Source organism: Larimichthys crocea, chromosome III, assembly GCF_000972845.2.
Source record: "Larimichthys crocea isolate SSNF chromosome III, L_crocea_2.0, whole genome shotgun sequence".
NCBI classification, from domain to species: domain Eukaryota; kingdom Metazoa; phylum Chordata; class Actinopteri; family Sciaenidae; genus Larimichthys; species Larimichthys crocea.
This window is the reverse complement of record NC_040013.1, coordinates 19,114,666-19,138,161: the sequence shown is the minus strand read 5'-3', so window position 1 is coordinate 19,138,161 and position 23,496 is coordinate 19,114,666. Positions and strand designations below refer to the sequence as shown.

The 23,496-nt window shown below is 41.1% G+C and overlaps 1 protein-coding gene across 3 annotated transcripts in view; it reads right to left on the bottom strand.

The window, feature by feature from the left end:
• Positions 1-23,496, bottom strand: part of adam12b (ADAM metallopeptidase domain 12b) — a 74,097-nt gene that overhangs the window by 4,887 nt on the left and 45,714 nt on the right. For 2 of the 3 annotated variants that reach the window (XM_019269315.2, XM_019269317.2), the window contains 10 exons: positions 16,620-16,797; positions 13,566-13,655; positions 11,175-11,370; positions 10,946-11,054; positions 10,258-10,456; positions 8,193-8,270; positions 6,152-6,260; positions 5,611-5,797; positions 4,470-4,578; positions 1,922-2,173 (listed from right to left, as the gene is read on the bottom strand). In XM_019269315.2, coding sequence (XP_019124860.2) covers positions 1,922-2,173; positions 4,470-4,578; positions 5,611-5,797; positions 6,152-6,260; positions 8,193-8,270; positions 10,258-10,456; positions 10,946-11,054; positions 11,175-11,370; positions 13,566-13,655; positions 16,620-16,797 — 1,507 coding nt within the window. The remainder of the gene's footprint in view (positions 1-1,921; positions 2,174-4,469; positions 4,579-5,610; positions 5,798-6,151; positions 6,261-8,192; positions 8,271-10,257; positions 10,457-10,945; positions 11,055-11,174; positions 11,371-13,565; positions 13,656-16,619; positions 16,798-23,496) is intronic. The other variant, XM_019269316.2, reaches the window with a different exon arrangement.

The window sequence follows — 23,496 nt, the reverse complement described above, 5'->3', positions numbered from 1 at the left end:
CATTTGCCGTTTCTACCCGCTCCATCTGTTTCATTACAGCGGAATAAACTAGTACATATTAGCAGGTAGCAGGGTTTCATTGTTTTGGCAAGCCAGTGAGCAACCTATTTGTAAAGCAAACAGTGGCCTTTCAGCTAAAGTGCATCTTTAGTTGGCACACACTCATATCAATCAGGGGGGGGGGTGATGCTGCAATGCTGGATATGATGCCAGTTTGTTTCTGCAGCTCAGTGGTCGAGAACGTGTTTAGATTCAGAGTCCTGCATTTTAAACACAACGTACATAAAAATACAAAAGTATCATCAGCAAATTTAGTGTCAGAAGCATTGGTTCTACAGATAGATCTAGCTACCTTATACAGAGTTTGGTAGTTAAAGTAATCAGATTCCTTCAAGTTGGTATCAAGATAAATCTGAGGGGTTGTGAGATGATTAATGGCAGAGGAGCTCTGCTGCAAAACTGCAATACATTTTGAGGCTTTTCTCTCTAATCGTTGCTTGTTTGTGAAATATTGAATCATTTTACCTCTTTGGGCCTCAAACTATTTAAATCATATCGAGAAGTTCTTCAGAAGGAAGACATGCCTCATTGGTGGAAAACGTAAATGGGACAAGATGTCCCAACTAGACACCATATCATATTTTGTAAGCCTATTTTATGAATGTGCATTATTAATCTTACATATTAGCCTCCGAAATGTATTGGAGTAGCAGCATAAATTAAAGTATAAGTAGCTCAAAATTTTACTCAAGTGCAGTACTTGAGAAACTGCATACTTAGTTACTTTCCACTTGCTGCAGCTCACATGAATGATTAACCTTGGAGGTATAAAACTCGGATTTTCTGCACGCTTCTGTCTAAATCCATCATGCTCTGGCTTTACATCTGGGATTATGTGTTCCTCTTTATCCGGCAGACACAAAGTGTCAAATCACAAAGCTAAATTCTTCTTCGTTTTTAAAGCAGCACACGTCTGTCAATTATCCCTGAACCCTGCTGCGGCTCACATCCCACAGAACCTTCCTTTGCTGCGCAGGTACAGGAACATATCAGGATTCGGATCCAGCACCAAATCCAGCGGACAGATGGATTTACTATCTCCACTGCATCCAATACAGCTGGCTCAGCAGAAAGCAGCGCCTTACTCAGGAGTTGGGTCACAGGGAGGGAGACGGATTGAATTTTACTGTCGATACGCGGGCAAGGAAACCGACTGCAGTGCAGAAATGCAGCGAGTTTCTGGTGACGCTTTTCTCCCAACATTTAAAAAACGACCAAACAGGTGGCTGTACACATTTTAGACCATTAACTAGAATTTGCATATATTTTATTTACATTACTGCAGACCACTTTTAAAGAGTACCTCAGGTTTGCAGATTGATTTCCTACATTGCTGGTTTCTGGTACAGTATAAGAATCCATCACAGCGAGCATTTCCTCTGCTTTAGTTACTGTTAAAGTTACAACACTCGCTGCGGTAATGCAGTGTCAGCAAGGGCTGATTTTAAAAACTCTTCATGCGATTGTCAAAGGAAACTGTGACATCTGATAAATTCAAGTAAAAAATAATAAGTGTAATCTTGTTAAATGTTCACTATGAACTGTTAAAGACAGTTCAGTCTCAGCAGGTATATATTCATAGATTCATGTTAAAATGAAATAAATGGTTGCCTTTAATACATTGTTGTAAACCAATGCAGAGACCTGTAGTAAGGTTTAGAAAATGGTCAAGAGTAATGTACAGTAAAATACACACAACTTGAATTTAATGACCTATGCTGTGTATATGGTCCATTAAAGCCATGGTCCACAAAAATAAATTCCCATTTTCACGTATTACAAGACTATTTATGACTAAAAGCTCGAGTCTTGCGTCAACATTCGGAGAAGAAGATTCTTTTTTTTTTTTTTGCAAACAAACCTGTTCTACTCTGTACGAAGACTGCTGCCGTGGCAGGCTGAGAAAAGGGGGCACCCGAGACGGTGAGATGGATGTGTGGGCAGGCAGGACTCTGTGGTGGGCCGGGAGAGAAGGCAGGGTGGGCTGGCCCACGCTCAGGGACACCGGCATGGGCTGACTGATGTGCAGTGGCTGGTAGAGAGGCAGTCTGCGCAGGCTGTGAGAGTGGAAATTGTGCGGAGGAAGAAGAGGCTCGGCGCTCAGGAGAGATGGCTGAAAAGAGGATGAGAGGAAGTTATTTTCAGTAATTGCAGCAGTTACGTGTCATCTGTTATGGCAGCAGTACACAGGCCTTTGTCACGGCAGACATTTTGACTCGTCTTAGGAGGGAAAAGCACAGGTGTTACTGATAACATTAACGATCGCTGTTCTATTCAAGGATCCCTGTAAGCGGTGACAGTCTGACAGTGAGCCAGCACAATCCAAAAAACCCAGGCAGCTGAATGGAGTTCAGCCTCAATACACCTGTGCTTTTCCTGCTGTGACATGTCAAAATGTCTTCAGCGAAAAAGATAATACTGTGTCATCTTGATTGACAGATAAATCAAGAAAAATTCTGCACATTTGCTGATTCCAACTTTTCAAATGTGATGATTTTCTGCTTTTCTCACTTTGACATTTGGTTGGAAATTTAATCTTTAGTGCAGTGCAGTGCACTGTCGCCTCACAGCAATACAAGAAGGTTTCTGGTCTGAACCTCGACTGGGTTTTCTCCACTCCAGCTTCCTCACACAGTCCAAAGAAGATGCACTTAACAGGTTAATTGGTGACTAAATTGTCTGTAGGTATGAATGTGAGTGTGAATCAATGTTTGACTCTTTTTTTTTTTTTAAGATTTTTTCTTTTCTTTTATGCCTTTAATGATGGGTCAGCTGAAGATAGACAGGTAGCAGAGAGAGGGGGAGTGACACGCAGTACGGGGCTGTCCAATGCAGGATTCGAACCGGGGCCAGCTGCAGCGAGGCCCCGCGGAGCCTCCACACACGGGGCGGCCGCTTAACCCACTATGCTTCCGACCGCCCCGATGTTTGACTCTTTGATGAACTGGCGACTTGTTCAGGGTCTACCCTGCCTCTCTCCCAATGCCAGCTGGGACAGGCTCCAGCCCCCCCCACCCGAATACCTGAATGGATTCAAGCAGCTCTGAGAAAACCATGTGAGCCGTGAAGTCCAGGGAACAGCGACATGGATTGCAACTCTTTTCATCACAGCCGCTCATTAATTGGTTGTTGCATCATGTCGCTGCCACTCGTGGCGTTCCCTTTCTGTTTGGGTTGACCGCACTTGGGATTGGATCTAGTTATCCTCTCCTCTGTTCATATTATCTTAGGGTCAATTTCGGGTTGGGTCTGAAATTATTCATGCATGTCCAGGTTTTGTAAATTTTGGATTAGGTCAAACATTTTGGACCTGAAAGCAGTCAGCTATTTGGACATGAACATTTTTCTAACACCTTGTAGATCCATTAGTCAAACAGATTAGCTCATCGTGAAATGAATCATTTGTTGCAGCCCTTGTTTTGTTTCAGGGCTATCGGATATTAAGTTATAATGCAAGAATAAACTTGGTCTCTCATTAGTGTGAAAGAGCTGATGTCAGAGTCATAAAATAACATTAATAGATATGACGTTTTAAAATAGTAAAAGCCAGAGTCTGACCACATGCCATCACCAGCTGTTACCCCTCCGCTCCAGGGCAAAACAATAACGCCTAAAATGGCCTGAAAGGATTTGGCCGCTGCACAACACACGCACACAAAATGCAGATATAGTCAAAGAGAGCTGCTGTGATGCTGACTGACATCTGGACATCAGCGAGCGGCTGAAGTGGTGACCATAATAAGAACGGACGGGCTGTTTCAAATAGTCACTCCGGTGGACTGAACGAACTGGACGCACTTCTACACACATCATCACACGATATGAGATATAACTTGTGTGCTGCAGGATCCAGGCCGCCGCAAACACAAATCAGATCCACATACGCACATTCATGCATATAAATGCACGTATTTAGTCATACACATACAAATGATAGATAATCTCCATCTGTGCTTATCATTTCCAACAAACAAATCAAAACCTGCTTTCCTCCTCTGCACGAATCAATCAACTCTGCACCCTTCTCATAAAAAAAATCTTTTATCACAAACAAACAATAAAGGGGCTCAAATAACAACATCCCGAGTCTCATTTAAACCGAGCAATCTCTCAATTAAAGTTTCTCCGCCTTCTCACAGCAATAGCACTGTAATTAATGTTTCTTCGTGAGAGATATAGTGAAGCCGAATCAATTACCCGCCGTGCAGTCATCTTGTTTTGTCAACAAGCCTGGAAGCATGGTAACTCTAAACCGAGGCTTGGCTGCAGGTTAGTGAAGGGCTATAATAGAGTGCAATTACGAAAGAAATCAAATCAAATGGGCCATGACGAGAAACGAGCACGCAAACGCACACATACAGTAAATAAATGGGTTCATTTACTGTATGGTGTTTACTGGTGCAACTCACCTTATAAATGTTAGCTCCAGAGGGTTTGGGTGGAGGCTTGCGCTGTGGTGTGGGCCTGTACATGGACTGAGTCCTGATGGGGCTGGTTGGCCTGTTGGCTTCCACAGATCTACAAGCGTAAAAAGTGTTTAAAAGGACCAGTCGGTTTTTATTTAGATGACAATTCTGGTATATTCACATATAATCAAAGTTAAACCGAAGATTAAAAACATATTTGTGTTTCTCAGCTGATCATGATTGAAAACATGGGTCGGTTTTTCCCCCTCGTGTTTAAAAAGATTACTCATATAAACAAGAATTTAACGGCTTCAGAAGAAATCATAGTTTAGCAACATCTGAATCAAATTGCGATGACTGTTGGTGGGTTGCTTGTTTATGCTGCTAAGCCACTGTCAATCAAACGTGATCAAACCATAACCACGTAGTCCCGACGAGGCAGATTGGATGAGTTAGACTTTTTATCCCAACTTTGATCCTTGCTTCTAAATAATTAATGTTATACAGAGATAGACTTTAAATGTCCAAACTATTGTTTGCTTGACCATAAACATATGCATATATATAATTTAGAGTAGATTCATGGCAGATTTATGGTATATTTACATATTTACATACTGTATTTATATGCATGTATTTGTAAATACAAACTTTATGTGTTCCTCAGCTGATCATAGTGAAAATACAAGCCTGTTAGTCCCCTGTTTATAAAAATTGTTCATTAAAGCAGGAACAGTTTTAGATACACTGTATAACTTCATATATTTAAACATTAAAGTTCATTTTTGACCTTACAATTAGTACTTTGACCAGGCATTAAAAGCCGGTCAATTAATTTGGGTGAGTGAGGGCGTAAAAACAGGTTCCAGTAAGCTTCTTTTTATTATTATTGGAAACTTGCCTCTCCAGTTATACTAGCAATTAATTTGAATTTAATGAACTGAGAGTGTACCAATTGAACACAGTCTATATTTACCCTGTAATTACAACAAAATGACAGAGTTCTTTCCAAGAAGTCGCTCACTATCAAAGTTGTTTTTTAAGTTTTTGGTCTCTTTTATTTATTTAAATTTGTATCATAAATTGTACCTCGCAACATGATCACTGAGTCACAATCAAACATCACTGGCTGTTTGTTTGTCACCTGAGTTTCTCCAACGTGCTCTTCTTATTGCTGAAGAGGAGGCGTAGCAGCGTCTTCCTCTTCAGAAAGACGATCACCGTGGTTACCAGAAGGCTGACCAGGGTGACCAGGATTGCCACGGTAATGGCCACACTGTCGGCTGATGCCACATACGACAACACGCACATTAATACACACACACGCACATCTACAGCAGAGAACAATGACAGGACACAATGAAGACCGTTACAGCTAGGCCACGGTCGGCAGCACACTTTCACATTTCTTTGTTTATTTCTCTTCCTCACTCTAAGGACCAAAAATTCATTTTCTCCCTCTATTTAAGGCTGCAGACTGTGCCGTGTAATGTATTGCTTGGTGGAAGGGGAGTTGCTCTAAGAAAGTTATGCTCCAATCTAAACCACACATCAATCCAGTACTGACTCTGCAAGAAAGGAGATGTACAAGGGTGCAGCTGGTGTAGCTTTGTGTTGTTGCTTATTTCTGTTGTGTCTCTGACTAGATGCGTGAGTGAGGATATAAAATAAATCGTCCACACTACCTGCCAGTCTCATTGGCCCACTGTCAATGCTCCCCCCGAAGCCTGACTTCTCACAGAACGGAGGGGCCCAGTGTGCTTCACAGTGGCAGTTCTTCTTGTTGTTGCACACCTGCAAACATAAGTAGTTTTCCTGGATGTTATTACATGGATACTTCCCTTCTCCTGCGTCAAATGATATCAAAAAGGCATTTGTATTCCTATCAGCTGAACTCCAGATATAAATGATGCATTGCCCTCTACAAAGGGTCTATCCCAGAATAACAAGATGGAAACTGAATTGGTTTATTTATCTATTTTTATAAATAAGCCACTCTCGCTCAGTTAGCCTGAGTGACTTTCAATATGAAAGGACATTGGCTGCGCGAGAGTGTGTACTAAGAGTCATAATAGATAAAACATGTGCATGGGAGAGTCCATCCTGTAAAGCCTCGGGTTTCCAGCGAAGAAGCCTGATCCAGGAGGATTCCCTGGCGAGGTAACATAGTCCAGCTGTCAGTTGGAAAGGAGGATGGAGGAGGGAGGGAGGTGAAGAGGGAGTTGGGCAGCTGCGGGGGATTTACATTTAGCACAGACGTACAGTCAAGTGCCTTCCCTGCCTCCAGGCCATGGACACTCCTTCGCACTGGTTGACGAGGTTAAGAGGCACTTGGGGGCTCAGAGGGAGGTATGATTTGGCTGAGTTTTGTGCGTGTGTGTGTGTGTGTGCGTGTGTGCGTGTGAGTGCATGTGTGTGTGTGTTCATTCGTTTGTTACAAGGACAGTGAAATATTATCTGACTCTCTTATGTAGAGTTAAAACTCAGGATGAAGATACATGCAAAAACAATTATGCAGAGACAAGTTATATCCACTGTATCTTTTTTTCTAAATATGATAAATGATTTTACTATGTAAGTATACAAACACAAATCATATAAATGAGATAACAAAATCAATGCATTTATACCCTAAACAAGTTGATGTGAGTATTTAGGGTATAAAAAGGCAAAACAGGTGCCTCACCTGCATAATAGGTGACAGATACAGATACCAATGTACCTGAATATAGCTGATACAGGCCTTGCAAGATGGAATGAGTTGACTTGCAGGCAAGCTATATTCTTTAAACTCCTACAGTCAATTCAGAGAATTACTAGTTTTCCTTTCAGGTCTCGTAGTGTGCGTCGCGTTTGAGAAAATGACAGACAAATTGATCTGGCAGATATATCTGTAGGAGGGAAGATTCAGCTCCACACTTTTAATGGGAAACAATTTGCCTAGACTTCTTGCAAAGTATTTTTTATGTGATTATTTTTATTGCGGTGAGCCGATCAACTGGCAGCGGCGACGTTTTATTTGCTGTCGGGCATTATAATGTTGTTTTTTTTTTATTAAAGGACTCATATAATTCAGTGTGTTTGTTTAGTTACAAGATAAGACAACAGTTTGAGGGATCTATGATTTTAGGGGGTAATTTCTCATTATAAATAGTTTCTGTGTCATTAACTTTCATAATTGGCAGTGAAAGTTAGAGGTTACTGCTCGCTGATTTATCCCCTGGTGATTCTAAAAAACAGACAATAAAGTAAATAAAACATAAAAGCTCCCCGTGTTGAATTATTGATAAGAAATGCTACGAGAAAAAGGTGATCATTTCTTGGCACTAAGAGTTACTTCTTTACTGCAACAGAAAGGCTATTGTGCTCATTCCTGGCAGTGCTGCACTGTATCTTCTCTCACCGTATAGTCACAAGATGATGGACAACACCATACGTAGACCATAAATGATGCTGTTAAATGGGATTGATTTAATCTCAGTGGGGCAATGAAGATTTATCATACAGAACAGGAGCCACAGCCACGACTCACAGGCTCCACTCTATACACTGTTGCTCTGCATGTGAGTGCAATTATATCACAGGGAGACTTATTATAGGACAACAAGAGTCAGAGTTTGACTAAATGGATAAATACAGAGTACTCGCAGGGCTGTTTCACTGTTTCACAGACTATGGTGCATAATTTAACACTAAATATCGAACTGGTAGATACTCTGCACTCACCCCACGTCCATTGCACTTCCCAGAGCACTCATGCACACCAAAGACACTGACATTTTGGCACTGTCGATTCAGGCACACCTATAAGGGGAAAAGCATCATTCAGCAAATACAGAATTGGAGAGCAAATGAAGGTGAATACAAAAACAAAGAAGTGTGGGCGGCCCAATAGCACAAGATAATATCTGTCGTATGTGTGCGAAGGTTCAGTGTTTGTACCATAAAGCGTCGACGCCTGCTGCGTGTTCTCTACTCAGGTAGGAGGAGTATAGTCACAGTTTTCTCATCTATGAATAAATTAACAATTTTAAAGGAAAATGATGTAGTGGACAAACCAACACATCAGACTGGAAAAAGACAGCTTCTGCCTTTATGTAGAAAATGAGGTCTGCATTAGTCAAAGCAGTTTGGAGCTCTCATCCTCCTTAAATTATGTGGCCCATGTGCTGCCAACTTGGAAAATTATGGAAAACAGAAAACCTTTTTGAGAAGAACAAAAGCCGGTAACAAAGACCCACCTTCAGGCCAAAATATCTCATATTGTGTGAAGCTAACTGACATTTTGCAGAGACAACAGCCAGGAGACAAGCTAACCTGGCAGACGGGCATTCTGCGTGCAAAGCTCAAAGGCTTTTCATCAAGTCCCTTGAGTCACTGAAGGAGCTTATGACGACTTGTAGGACTGAGAGACCCCACAGTTTGGTACCACATGCTAAACCTCCCAGAGGTGCCGTGCCCGACACTCTCTGAAATGACAATTCGACATTCACACTTTGCACTGTGACCATCTGTGCACAGTTTGAACTTCTATCTCTAGCTCTCTTTTAGTTGGTCGTTACGTAAGTATTTATCTCTCTGTGACAGTCAGCTTTTTGCTCACCTTCGAGAGTGGCCGTTCTGAGCTACAACTACAAACACATTCGATTTCTGACAGTCGGACAAGCATGTGTAGTTCTTTCCAACATAATCCTGTCCTCACAACTTTGGCTAAATGTCAACCATGTAGGCAGGGCTCCTTTAACAAGCTAAATCCACAGCTGCAGGGATTTTTGGCAAATTCAATCATCTAGTTGTGAGAACTACTGAGGAGACACTGCGGGTATTTGCAAAGGAGAACATGTAGTCTGGCCAGTTCTGGGCCATGTGTCAAAACTTGTGTAACATTTTCAGTATTACAGGAAATGGTGAGAAAGCACAATGTCCTGCACAACTTGACTTTTTTTAAATTTCCATGAGGGAGAACAAGGGGCTGGTGTGTGGAAGACTCCAGAGGCACAGGGTATTAACTCTAAATGTCTTGCTGTATATGAACATGAACATGTCACCTGGTACCATAAGAAAAGGACAGTGGACTCCCAGCATTTTAGAAGTTATATCTAGTGCTATAGTTTCTTTTAAAAAAATACATCCTTTATCTATTCTCTAAGTTGGCGACACTGCCCACATGAGCTCCATATTATATGCTCTTACAACCAGTTTATAACCTTTTATGGCGAGAGAATTAAAGATGCAAGTGCTGCAGTTTAAAGCTGGAGGTCTAATTTGGGCTAAGAAGGAGCCCTGATGTCACTGGTGTGGTGAGAGAGGTTTTAAAGGCAAGAGGCCATAGACCTGAGCATGACGTGTACATATGGATCACTGGATTCACTCAGGAGTTAACTTTATTAGCCCTTTTCTTTAAAAAGGGACAACCTCTCTGGCTCTGCCTCAGCTCTGTACTGCAGTAATATTTGCTCAGCACCCACAGGAATACTACAGTAAGCTTATACAGTTGTCAGCCTTTTGGGCTCTCTAGAGGACACATAATATAGCTGCATCCTTTGGTTACAGCACAATAAACTACAAACTAACAACAACTTCAAAAGCAATAGAGAGAGCATGTACTTTAACATTGTGAGCAATCGGAAAATAGAAAGCATGACCTCAGGATGATGGAGACTTTTCTGGTCTATGAAATACTTGGTCATAAACAGTCCATCTGTGCATAAGTGAGACCTAATGTTGAATCTTAAGTAGTTGAAAACTCTTTCAATATAACCCTGCTTGGTGTCTCAAGCTCATCACTTACCATGTCATCTCCACACTTTGTACCAGCCAGAACCAGTCCAGGATCAGGCATGTCATCACCCAGGTACACATGTGTGCCTCGGCACAGAATACGACCTCCTTCTTGTAGCGGGATGTTGGTTTCAATTGAAACAGCGTTTGTTCCGATCACTGGCCGGTTGGCTCCTCCCTGGCACTGAATTTTACCACACTTTGCATCCCTGCATACCACACGCACACAAGCCGACGCACAAGTGTGCACACAAGAGTTAAAAAAAAACACACACAGTAAAACACTTAATTAAAAAAAGTCACAGTACTGTCAATCAAAAACAAAGATAAGTAACTGTACAGAAAGATGAAAGACTGCTGAAGAGTGCTACAGTGTTTCAGTCCTCCGGCCATTAAAGCAATTACATCAATTAACAAAGAGCTTGATTACAGAATTCACCCAAAGGGAGAAGATCTTAAGCACAATTAGCCAACAAGAATAGCATGAGATGATTCATGAATACTTTCTTAGAACATAATTAGCTGCTATCTCTCTGAAATTACATTTTTCACCCATGTAAACTTTTGTTCCAAGATCACATGTCAGAATTCATAACGTAATGATGATTGCTAATGACACCACTTAAGCTAATCAGTTGTGTTTTGCACAGTAATTTCCTCCGTACCTCTACTGCATCAGTGCAGCTGCAGAGTCTTACCTCGCATCACATTTTGCAAAGGAGCCTTTGGAGTCTTTCCCACAATTCCCATAAGGATCCCCTGCAGAGTTGACTCGCTCAAAGCATATCCCAGGGGCAGGCTTGGCTCCTATGCAGAGAGACAAATGAGGAAAATACAAAAATATAATCATCGAAATGAAGTGAAGGATTCCCGTAGAAAAGTGATGATTATGTACACAGCCCAACTTATTAGTAGTCATTGATTTACCCGCTCCCCACAGGGTGATGCATTGTTGCTCATGTGTCTGGCAGATGCCGTTGTAGCAGTAGCCTTCAACGTTGTGGCAGGTGTGGCCGTCGTGCAGATAAACGTTGGCCGGACAGTGAGGGTTGGCACCAGTACAGAACTCTGGCAAGTCACAGGAGTTACTGGACTCTCGACAGAGGGTGCCAGCCAGTTTGAGCTGTAAACGTATAGGGTACGGTAAGCTCTTTCAGATCTGCAACATTGCTGCCTTCATCTATCTGTTAAAGTCAAGGTTTTGTAAATATTCTGCTGGGTCTTCATTCATCCTGACAGGACTGTTACAAATAGAGCAGCAAGAGTCTACAGCCCTGCAAGCAGCTCAGTATTTTTGAATTAAATGCTAAACATTCAGCATGCGGACATAGCAGCTCACAATAACAATACTAAAGTGATAATGCTAAGCACTGATAATTATAACCATAACCATCTTTGTTTGGTATGTTTCCCACAAACTACAGTTGGGTCTGATTTTAGCCGTGACACAAGATGAAGAGTTAGAAGATCATCATAGTTATTACAATTCATCCTGAGGAGGCAGGCGTCAACGCCAGTACAATTTAACGACAATCGATGCAATAGTTCTTGAGACATTTCCCAAAAAACACGGACCTCACGGTGTTTGAAAAGTCAGTAGGATTCATCCTTTTGGGAAACATGAGTCATGAGTCCAGAATTTTTATGACAATCCATTAAATAGTTGTTTGTATTTAAGATTGGGACAAAATTGTGGAGCAACATTTACCATCCACAGAGCTGTGCTGATAGTGTTGTTAAAAATGACAGAGGAAGCTCAGTGTTGTCAGTCGTCTACAGGCTGCAGCAGTGATGGATTTTAAAATTGATTTTGCAGTTGAAGGCTTAATTAATGACCCTCATGAGTGTGAAGGATGATCACCTCAGCCTCTCGCTGGCAGATCCCCTAATAATAACAACAAGCTGTGAAAATTGATTTAGAGAAGTTGATTCTAATTTATTTTCTATTTGCTCGCATCCTTTATGTTTGGCTGGATATTCATATTGTAATCAGTTTGAATGGATTAATGTTGAAAATTGTGATAATTGTTGTGATTTGCCTCACAGCACGAAGCTGGAAAGAATAAACCAGAAAACACATTTATGAAGACTCAGCTGACATGAGAATAATGTCCTTGACAATGCTAAGTTGGCTCATATACATTACAGTGCTGTGTGGTCATTTTATTTTCTTTGTGCATAACCTACAGTAGAAGAAGTCATACATTTAATACACTACAGTATATCTCCAAATAACCTAGTACTGCTCTAACCTACAGTATTATTAACTCAGACTTGAGCCCTATTGGAACTAAATCTATAAAATTGTCAATCCTTTCTGTGTTTCCCCATCTTGAGTCAAATTAAGCCACAGTCTCCACTCCTGGTTGCACTCTTCCATTAATTCCTTTAAATTTAATCTGTCACCCAAAGACATTGGTTTCCCGGATGCTGGGAATAACACCGCTGGATTGCTAGTTGTCATCGTTTATGGTCGGAACTATGACCATATCCGATCATTTTCGAGCCTCCGAGTTTTGTTCTTGATTAATGAAAACATTCTTGGCAAATGCTTTTGCTTTCATCCGTCTTCAGCCGGTCCAAGAATTTCACCTCTAGCAGCGTAATATGAATGCCTCTGGCCGTCCCTCTTAATCATAGCCCCAGCTCAGAGAGAAAACCCACAAAACAGAACCAGAGTCCTATTCCATTATTCCTAGCTGCAGTATCCAGGCGACCAAGCCTGCTTTGAACACTCTAATGTTTTCAAAATTGCCATCTTCATGTCTAAAGTCAGCTATAAACGGCCATAACATGACGCTCTATCTTATGTAAAAGGCTTTCTGTGAAGTACAGGGAAGGACTCATTTGCTTCAAATTGAAGGATTGTGCAGAAACATTTAATGATTTAATCACCTTTAGCAAACGTTCCTTTTCAAAGAGAGGACACACATCAGGGATACTTAGGGAAACAATTTCCATGTCAAAGCAAAAAAGACTAATAACTTAGTGAAACTCCAACTTGAGAACTTCAATTGAAACCTGTCTATTGAAGTAAAATATATATAAGTTGGAATGACTGACCTGAGATACTGAATTATATCCAAGGACACTTTTATCAGTCTCTTAATAACCTCCCAGAGAGAATTGACTGAGTTTCTGAAAGTTTTAGCTGAAAATGTAAAATGTCCATCTCTGCAGAGTAAAACTTGTGTGCAATGTTCAGAAGAGCACAGAAAATATTTCAGAACTTTTTTCAGCTATGAGAATGGCAGAGGGGCATTTTAATCAAGAACAGGAGGTCCAAAGTGGAACAAGAATGCAGATCTGCAATCTTACCCTGCAGTCCTCACAGCACTGTCCATGGGCGCACACGGCATCTCCCTTGAGGGTGCATGTGGTGGCATTGCAGCACGGGTTCATACATTCCTGAGAAAAAATAAAACAAAATAGTTAACAACATGTGGACCTGATCACTGCTCAAGAGCCGGTCTCTGTCAGATCAAGACTTCCAGGTCAAGAGGGCAAACATCCTGTCCAGGGGATTCTCGCCTTGCACCCTGACCCTGAGACCTTTGAGTGGAGATGTATTAACTGAAGCTCATATGTTCTGGATTTGGGAATTCTCCAGATCAAGAGGAATGTGCTTAATACAATGACACATGTACGAAAAAGCGGGAACTGTGAAGCAGAGGAGGAAAAGATGAAAATCAGGCGCAGCAGTTGGGAGGGTGTGTGTTAAGATCTTCAACTCTGATTTGATGTAGATAGTAGAAAGATAGGGCAGAGTTGACGATTAGCGTATCAATGGCAGGAGCAGCGATGGTATTTGAAAGCCCTTAAGAGGCGAAGATTGTGGACGCGATGACAAGATCAGCTGGCTGCTGGCAGAAACCGATGGGAGAGGATACGTAAGGTGAAGTTGAGAAGGGACCAATGCTCTAAAAGACTTCAGGGAGGCGTTGCAATGTTTATCTTTTATTGGATGCCCAAACACGTCAGCTTTGTTTTCCAAGTAGTGTCACGCATTGCACTATCAGTGAGAAAACAAGTCCCACTATCATTTATCTTCTTTCCACGTGGCTGTTTGGGTTGTGGGACTCTAGGGTAATGACAAGACGTGTTGAAGGCTGGGAACTGAAGGCAGCTGGATTGTTGGACATCTAATTTTCAGTTGATGTGTGGTTTTACGTCTGGCTGTTTACCTCTTGGCTCTGACTTAAGCCTATTGTTTAGAGAGGAAAGAAAAGGTGACTTTCTTCTTTCCATCTAAGTGTGCCAACAGATAAAACAAGCAGGGTCTCTGCGGTGATATCATGGAAGTTACTGAGGGGCAAACTGGCAGAGATGGAGTTGGCAAATGTAAATTATACAGTTGATTCGTTGGTGGTCAAACACAATGACTCCACTAAAGTACTACTTACAGTTACCTCTAAATGATGGAATACACAGTCATAACACCATGTAACTAAATAATCAAACACATTGTTGAATCAGGCATGTCTTAAGAGGTAGATCATCAGAATGACAAAAAAAAAAAAAAAATCTAATGGCTAAAATGATTTATGTGCTCTGGGAAGCTGGTGAGGAAAAAAAAAATATTGTTTAGTGAGTCTAGTTAAACTTTTATGCTTATCATATGAAATTTTTAAGCTTATCAATTTAATGGCTCTGTATCAGTGCGTCCAGTATTCTGAGCAAATGGCTTGTAAAAAAAAAAAAAAAGTGTAAAATCAACCTAAATCAGATTTAGGGCTGCAATAAATTGAAATTTTATTAAAATCACAATATGGAAAAGTGCAATATCCATATCGCAGAAGCTGCAATTTTTTGATAAAGTAAAATGTGTGACAAAACAGCATTATAATGAAGTACTGCAGTGCTGCAGAGATGTCCCGGCCAACAAATCTTTGTTTGTCTGGTACAGACCCAACAACTGTCACATCATCAAGTTTCTTGAAAAAAAAAAGGTTGTAGCTATAGTTTCTAAATAATAATTTGGCTGCTACTAAATAAATGTGCCTGCATTCTCAGCCAGCAAAATGTAGATATTGATCTGGATCTTTGGGTTTTAGTTATTTATAACTCTACTTACCTGGATATGTTAAGAGCTAAACTTATCTTTATTTGATATGAGATTTGAAATGATTTGTATTCAAGAAACAGATAATCAGACGGGCTAATATGAATATGAATCAATATGTGTCAGATGTAGAGCAGAAACAATTACTCAGTTAATTTATCATAATCACCAGCAATTTTCATAATGGATTATTGAGTCATTGTTGTTCAAGCGAAAATGCCAAACATTTAGAAGTTCTGAAATGAGAGGAGCTGCTGCGTTTCTCAGTTTTATACTGTTATAAATTGAACATTTATGCATTGCAGATTGGACAAACAAGCAAAATGATGAATTGTGAGCGTCTTGAGAGATTGTGAGTGATACATGCATCATTAGATCTCCTTTGGTTTTAGGCTTTATGAGACACGCAGCTGCCTTGGCTGCACCTAAGTGATACATGCTTCCCACATGTGATTCTCACTTCACAGTTTGTGTGTGTGTGGGGGTGTGTCTGTGTGAGTGTGTGTGTGTGTGTGTGTGTGTGTGTGTGTGTGTGTGTGGCTGGATATGCATCAGAGCGTGCACAGTTGTTTGGATGGTAAAGCCAAAAAAAGCTTATTTCAGCCTCGACCCGATTACACTTTTGTTTGTTTCCTTTGTCACACAGTTGGACCGTGGTTTGATTAATGGGCCTTCAACAAGGATATGACATCACCGTGGCAGCCTGTCAAAGCACTGTTCGGCACATGTGGAAGGGAAGGTGTGATGTAAATAAAACACTTATATCGGAGGCCTCGGGTGGTTTGCCGAGCTTTTAGGCTATTTTTTATTGTTTTGCACAGCAGGTTTCGATGCTTTTGAGCCGCAGTAACAGCGAAAATGTCAAGAGAAATGTGAAGTTTATTGTGATTTGTTGGGGGACTGAGTGAGCTGTTATGGTTGTGGATGATTTCTTACAGGATAGTTATGATTGTTTTCTTTGGATTTTGTAGGGGGAGTATCAAGATGAAAAAGTGCACGTTTGGTTCTTTTGAATATTGATCTACAGTACTGTAAGTAGAAATCAAAATAAAAATTCAGGCCTGTTTTTTTCCGATATTTTGGGGAGAGGACCACCCACTGAATCACATTAACTACACTTCACTGATTACTGTTTCACCAAAGACTTCAAATTGATTTTCCCAGCTGATTTTTGTGTTGCAACTTTTGTTTATCTCCCCAAAACATTTGTTTTTTTACGCACTGCTTCACTTTCACACTTTCACTGCCCAGTACAGCCAGTGTTAGAGACTGATCCACTCCACTGAAGCAAGTCAAAACGAAGGCCTTACCTCTGGCTCCCCACAGTCACACTCTTCTCCCTCCTCCACGTAGCCATTGCCACACTTCTGACCACCATAGAGCACTTTGACCTCTGGCATGTTGTACAAACACATGCCAACACCTTTCTCCAGACTAGCAGCAAGGTCCTTCTTACTGCATGTGCTGAACACGGTTGGGAATGGATACCTAAAAGAAGAATGAAAAACCGGGTTGACTAAAACAGATAACAGACAGGATATTTACACAGTTTCCACAAATTTGCCTGGGACATAAAACAGAAAATCATACTGTTGAGGAACCAAAATGATCAAGAGAGAAGTGGACTCAATCACTCTTAAGAGCCAGAACACAAGCAGAGCTTTGTTCAATCTGCTCACTCAAGAGGCAGTTTCACACAAATTTAATGGTCTACTGACATTGTATGAGCTCCAGGTCAATAGATTTTCAATCCTACTCAATACATAAGCGGGCCATCAAATGTCCAGAGAGGCACTTTCTCTGGCAGCTACATTTTCAAGAGACATATCCTGACCCAGACAATTTAAGCAACTGACTGGACGAAAGAGTACGACTCGTGTGTAAGTGTGTGTGTACGTGAAACCTCGGTAAAATAGCAACCGCACAATTTCTACCACATTAATTTCACTCCCTGGTATCACTCACCTAAAGGGCTGATTAATGTCTAATTTAGGGAGGAACGAAACCGGAGTTCGTATTATCGACTTTTAAGATGAAACTATGCGATATGCCAATAACAGATGTAAAGCCCGGAGGGATGGTCCTCCTGCTAGAGTGAGCATCTGCAAGTCTAAGGCAGATAGAGATGGAGAGTGAAAAACAAAAATAACATGTAGATATGCAGAAAGAAAGAAAGAAAAAAGGAAAAATGCCAGGAATTTTGCAGTTTTACCAGGGGTGGGGCCAGAGGGGTGGTGGTAAAACAAAACCACAAAAACATGAAAAACAACCACAAAGAGACACAAAGTGAGACTCCAACCAAGAGGCAAAATGAGATGCAAAGCAACAAAAAAAAACAACAATTTACAGTTTTCACATATTTTCTGGCCTCCACATTCAAACGTTGATAAACCAACCCCTGTGCTTAATCTACTCGAAGGCCTGTGCTATTATTTGACTTCTCTGAAAACACTGGCAGGATAAAACACAAAGGCATACAATACATACATACAGTACTACAATGTAGTGTATGATAGCAACATAACCAAGCCTTGACTCCACGTGTAATGCCAGCTAACAAACAAGAGCAGCCTCACAAAAGGGCTGACAGAGAAGAGTAGGCTTCGGGGTGTATAATGAGCATCTCCCAGCGCACACAGTCATGGAGGGACATAGACTAGCTTCAAAAGGAGGATGTGGAGGATGTGGCAGGCAGCAATGACTAGCAGAGAGGATTGGCAGACGTGGCACAGAGAGAGGCAGCTGGCATGGGATGCTTGAAAAGCTTGACTTCAGACAGAAACATGTCATACACGTACTTATGCAGCAATAGACTGACTGGGGTCTTCAAGCTCAACAGGGTGTGGAGGCTGTCTGAAAAGCTTGCTGCTTGACAGGGTAAGATTTGTGAAAATTCAGCATTACACAGAGTATGTTTGTGGAGGCTGGCATTGGACAGACGTGTGTGTGTGTGTGTGTGTGTGTGTGTTTGTGTGTGTGGTGGGAGTGATGTGCATTTGCCTAAGGAAGATTTGGCTGCTGCAACTGCATAGATATTTCACTGCTCTTAGTTGGCTATGGTGGAGCTCCTGAGGGAACTAGATATATGAGTGGATTAAATAGGAAAGAAATCTGAATTTTTTCCCACAGATTTCCCAAGAACACAGAAAAAAACATCCTCTTCTAGTGGCCACCGTTAGGTGAAAGTGCTGCGTCCACTTCATTCAGACCGGCCACCTGTGAGCGCTTTCATCTCTCACTGACCAAAAGCCAATCTACCAGTCTCTCTCTCTCTGCACTTAATCCATAATCCAGTGGTTAGTCTTTTTTTTACCAGCATAACACACAAAAACAGAGCTTTGGAGACCAATGCACAGAATCAAAGGTAGACAGACTGTGTAGACGACATGAAGCAGACCAAGCCCTCCGTAAGTAGCATGGACTGCCGCTGATAACAGAACACAGGCACGCTTTGGGATCTGCATGAGGGGCTGGAATGTGCATGAGGGGTAAACAGAGTCTGTTCTCAATAAACTGGTATTAATGGGAAAAGTTTGAACGCTTGTCAGTTGGAGATTTTTTTTTTCACTGAGGAAAATCTGATTTCTTTGGACCAAATTAGATCCACATGGAGAGTATTTACAAGATCCAGTAGATACATGTATGTTAGAACAACATGAGGCCTGAATGCCATCAGTATGTATACAGACATTCTTTATCTTGAGGCACAAGCAGAAGAGCAGATATATTTCGAAGGGTCAATTCCCCTTTGCACTATTATGACTGATTTATCATACACTGAGCATAATACAAAAACATACTTTATGGCCAGGATTATCCTGTCCAAGCATGAATGATACACTGTATATTATACAGCCCTGCTATTGATGAGACCAGTATACACTAATGAATGTCTGCCAAAGCTAAGCAGAGCTGATTTACAAAAACAAAAAGTAAAGCAATATTATGGATTGGATTTTGCATAAGTGAAATAACCTTTAAAGCCAATTTAACACTAAAGATGTGCTCTGTCATTTATATGCCTGACTATTTAAAGTAGAGGGCACCTCAACCAGACATTCAGGGAGCCAAAAGAAATCATTCTAAATGATCTACCTTTGACTAATGGCCAGCGACTGTGTATGAACAGGATTTTGATAATGGAGCTGCACAGCTAATTTGCAGGTGACATCCCTCCAGGTAACAGATACCCAACTCCATCCTGGTAACAGATGCAGTGTCAGTTTCACAGGGTGTCCAGGGATGCTGCAAGAATATCTAACTTGTCTGTCATCCACTGCCTGGTGCAGTTCTTAATGGCAGTGAGCAAGATACACCACAGGAGTTTACTGCCCAGACATGGATAAGCACAAACGCATAATCAAGGACAGAAAGTATTGTGTTTTTTTGCGTGTGTGTGTGGCTGAATGTCTGTGACTTTCAGGGGGAGGACAGAAAACAGAAAAGACAACATTAAATGACTGTGCACCATGTACGATAATGTGATGCAGACGCTGACTGACTATGTTTGGACTATGGCTTGTTGGTCATGTATTTACAGCCCAATCCAAATGATTTCTCTCTCGCATTGAATATCCATGACTAAATAAGCACAAATTAAAGATAACCTTAGGAAGAGCCTCCTTAATTATTTTCATGATCAAGAGTTTAGTGCTTAAAAACTCACTCAGAGAAAATAAAAATACAGAAACTGCTGGAGGAAAACTGTAGTGTCATGTAAGACTCCAATGCTTATAGTAAGAAGCTGACTGAAGTGTTTTTTAATCATTTGCTGCATTGCATTTATAGGCCCTATGTCAGTCGAAAGAAAAGAAACACCTTAAAATCAACAATGGTTTTGACACCACCAGCAGGTGACGTCACAGTTACACCTACAGAAAAACACACCATAACTCAGCATAAAATAATTTAGGAACAGCTCAAATATCAAATATACAGGCCCTAGTCTGCCATAGACCCACATCGAAGGTGTGCATTATCACAGCTGAGACAACACGGCCATTTTCATTCAGTGATGTTTAAAGCATCAATATTTACACGCCCATGTTGCCATGTCTGTTGATTTTCAGAAGTGCTGAGTATATAGCCACCTACAAGTGAGTGAAACAATGTGCGTGCATGTCTGTCCTGGTGCATGTGGAGATGATAAACAAAACATGGACCCACTCATAAAAAAACAGCTCCAAAACACACAAGGGACCTTTAAATCTCCATCAATACATGCTTTACTAGGTTTAACCACCTGTTGTCTGAGATGCCTATGCCTATTATTGAAGGCTATGCTGACGAAAGTCGAACTTTGTTTCGAAACTAATGTTAAAGAAAGATCATAGTCAGCTGTCACCAGCTCTCCTGCTACATTATACCAGCAACTTGCCTGTTGTTTTGTGGAAACTTACCATCTGCTCAGGTAAGTAGTGAGCGAGCTAGACCGAGACAAGGCTTTCACAGAATACACAATGTGAAACAAAGCATTAAATATTAAAATTTTCAGTTACTGCTGACTGTAGAAATTTAACAGCAGGCACATACAGTACGTGCACACCAGAGTGCAACTATTGCACAACAGTTTTAACCTTGCTTCCTACACTTCAGTCACAAGGACCCAATTGGGCAGATCATCCAAACCAAACAGACCAACAAGAAAAACAAACATCTGATCAAACTACTACACAATCTAAAAAAAGCCCATGCTCTGTGATATGTTCGACATGACTGGTCAACCGAAACACTGGCCTGAAATGAATAATTAAATGTTGCACTACAGTGATTTTTTGTTGCATTTACATAAAGTTCAGGGAGTTGTTTTTTGTCCTGAAGCACTAAATCTCTCAGACACTCTGTGCCCACAACTTTCAAACCCTACACCTGCAGTCATGCAATATTTCTCTTTAAAAATTTAAGTCTCATGCCCTGACATCATCAGGGTAACCTTTACTGCTAGTGACAAGTGTACTGAATTTAATAATGTTGGGAAGCAGGGCCTTATATAGTGACTTACAAAATGATCTTGTAGTTTTAATCTAAGCCTTTACAGCGCACTGGATGAAGAGATACAGTCTCTTGTGCACCAAGCAGCTGAAGCAGCTTTTCCTGGATCTACAGCTATATGTCCAGGGTAGATGATTCCTGTCACTTGGATCATCTCAGCATGTGGGGTCGCTGAGTTCAGAGGAGGAGGAAATGTCAGTCTGGATGTAGAGTGAAATGGGTCTGCAGAGAGTAGAGACATTGGTCACATGAGGGCTATGAAGGGCTCTTTCTATTTGTAAGCTCTCCGACTGACATGAAGCCGTCTCTACTGCCTCTCTAAGCTGCGCTACAGACTGACATGCATTTAGTCCACGTTAAGCAGGAGAGACATGGCTGACCTTTTGGGAAATGTTAGGCTGCAAAGCTGGCAGAAGCCTACGGGGTGATTAAATATCAGGACGAAAAGAAAAAAGACTAAGCTAAATTTACTGCAAACATTTACTCACCAGCAACCTAACTAGTGTTCTCCTTCCTCTCCTCAGCAGAATGTCTTCAGATAATGACATTTTGCACATTCTCACTTCACCTGCACTCTGTCATTTCGACAAGAAAATAGCAAGAGTCGAAAGCTACCTCATATTATGTTGACAAAGATCTCACCTCTTGGCCTCAGCCAAGCCACAGCTACCTGCTGGGCTTCATCTTTTTGCCCGGTAACACACATAAGACACAGGGAAGGACTTTTGAGCTTTCTCTCCACGTTCATGTGATGCAATTCTTAGCTCAACTTCTAAAAGACATCCCCCTATTAAAATGTCCATGTAAACCTCTGTTCCTCTCCTCTGTCCCTCAAATTTCCTCTCATTGTTATGACACAAATCTCCTGTGGCCAGCCTTCATGGCACACATGCCTGTCACAGACGTCCACGTGTAGCCAAAATAATTCCTTCATTGTCGTCTTTCTCCTGTTTGTCTCTCACTTTCCCTTCTATCTCTCTCTTTTGTGTTTCTCTTCCCTCTTCACCACTGAGGGAGATAAAAGACAAATAAAAGCACTGCTTCCTCGCTCCGCCTGTCTATCCAGGCATAAAGCACCTCTCTGCGGATCTCTCTCTCTGTGCCCTGGTCCTGATTACAGCTGGCAGCGTCACTGATAATCACGTCATTTAGATGCAGCCTGTCCTCCTCCCCATTAGCATGTCTAAGCCGAGAGTATCCCAAACACAGTCAAACGAGCTGAACTGCTTTACAACAATGTGTTTAACATTCTGAAGGCATTTGGTCTGAGGGTCAAAGGAGATTGCTAATATATATATATATATATATATATATATATATATATGAAAAGAAACCAGATGTGATGAGTGGGAAATGAGTTCTAGATTTGTTCGTGAAATTATTGGTTTTGTCAACAGGAAACTGTAAATCCTGGCTGACAGTTCAGGATATTCAATTTGGGAGCTAAGTGAAAAAGCCAAGCTTGAACGTGAATTCAGAATTTTCATTTTTCAAGCTGGCAAACTTCCACCGTCATCTACCCAACTGCATTGTCTAAACACCACCGTTGATCTATCAGCCTTGCTGTCAAACATCAAGACAAAGGAAGCGCATGTAGCAGTATTCATTTGCTTTTTTTGGTCATGTGGACATGTGTAAACACAACATCCATGATTATGGAAGTGTTAGCCCAGAATTGCCTGTTTTGACATTGAGCAGACATGGGGCTAGATGTGACAAATGTAAGTCCAATATCAACTCTTCTTTTAGCTGCTCTTGGTCTCCACCAACTCCTAAGGGAAATATCACTCTCATTGGCAGCTACATTATCCACTCTGTTCACCAGCAAGTTGTTATCTTCTGGGGGGAAATGGGGTTGTATGACGAGACTGAACCAAAACAGTAAAGTTTTCAACCTTAAAACCAAAACAATAAGCTGAAAGACGCTAAAAAGGGACCACAGATTTACGGCCCAACATTGCAACTTAAAATATAGGTTTGAAGATTTCTCTGATCTTATCTGATGAGATAAATGCAATTAATAACTAGAATACTACTACTACTACTAGAATAGCCTAAAGTTTTCATTATTACTGTTTGACTATCAACACATCATAAAAATCAGTGAACTCCATTAAAGTCTGTATTCAATAATACAGATTAATACAGTTTAAAATAATAATAATTAAATAAGATAATACTGATATTTGGAGTCAG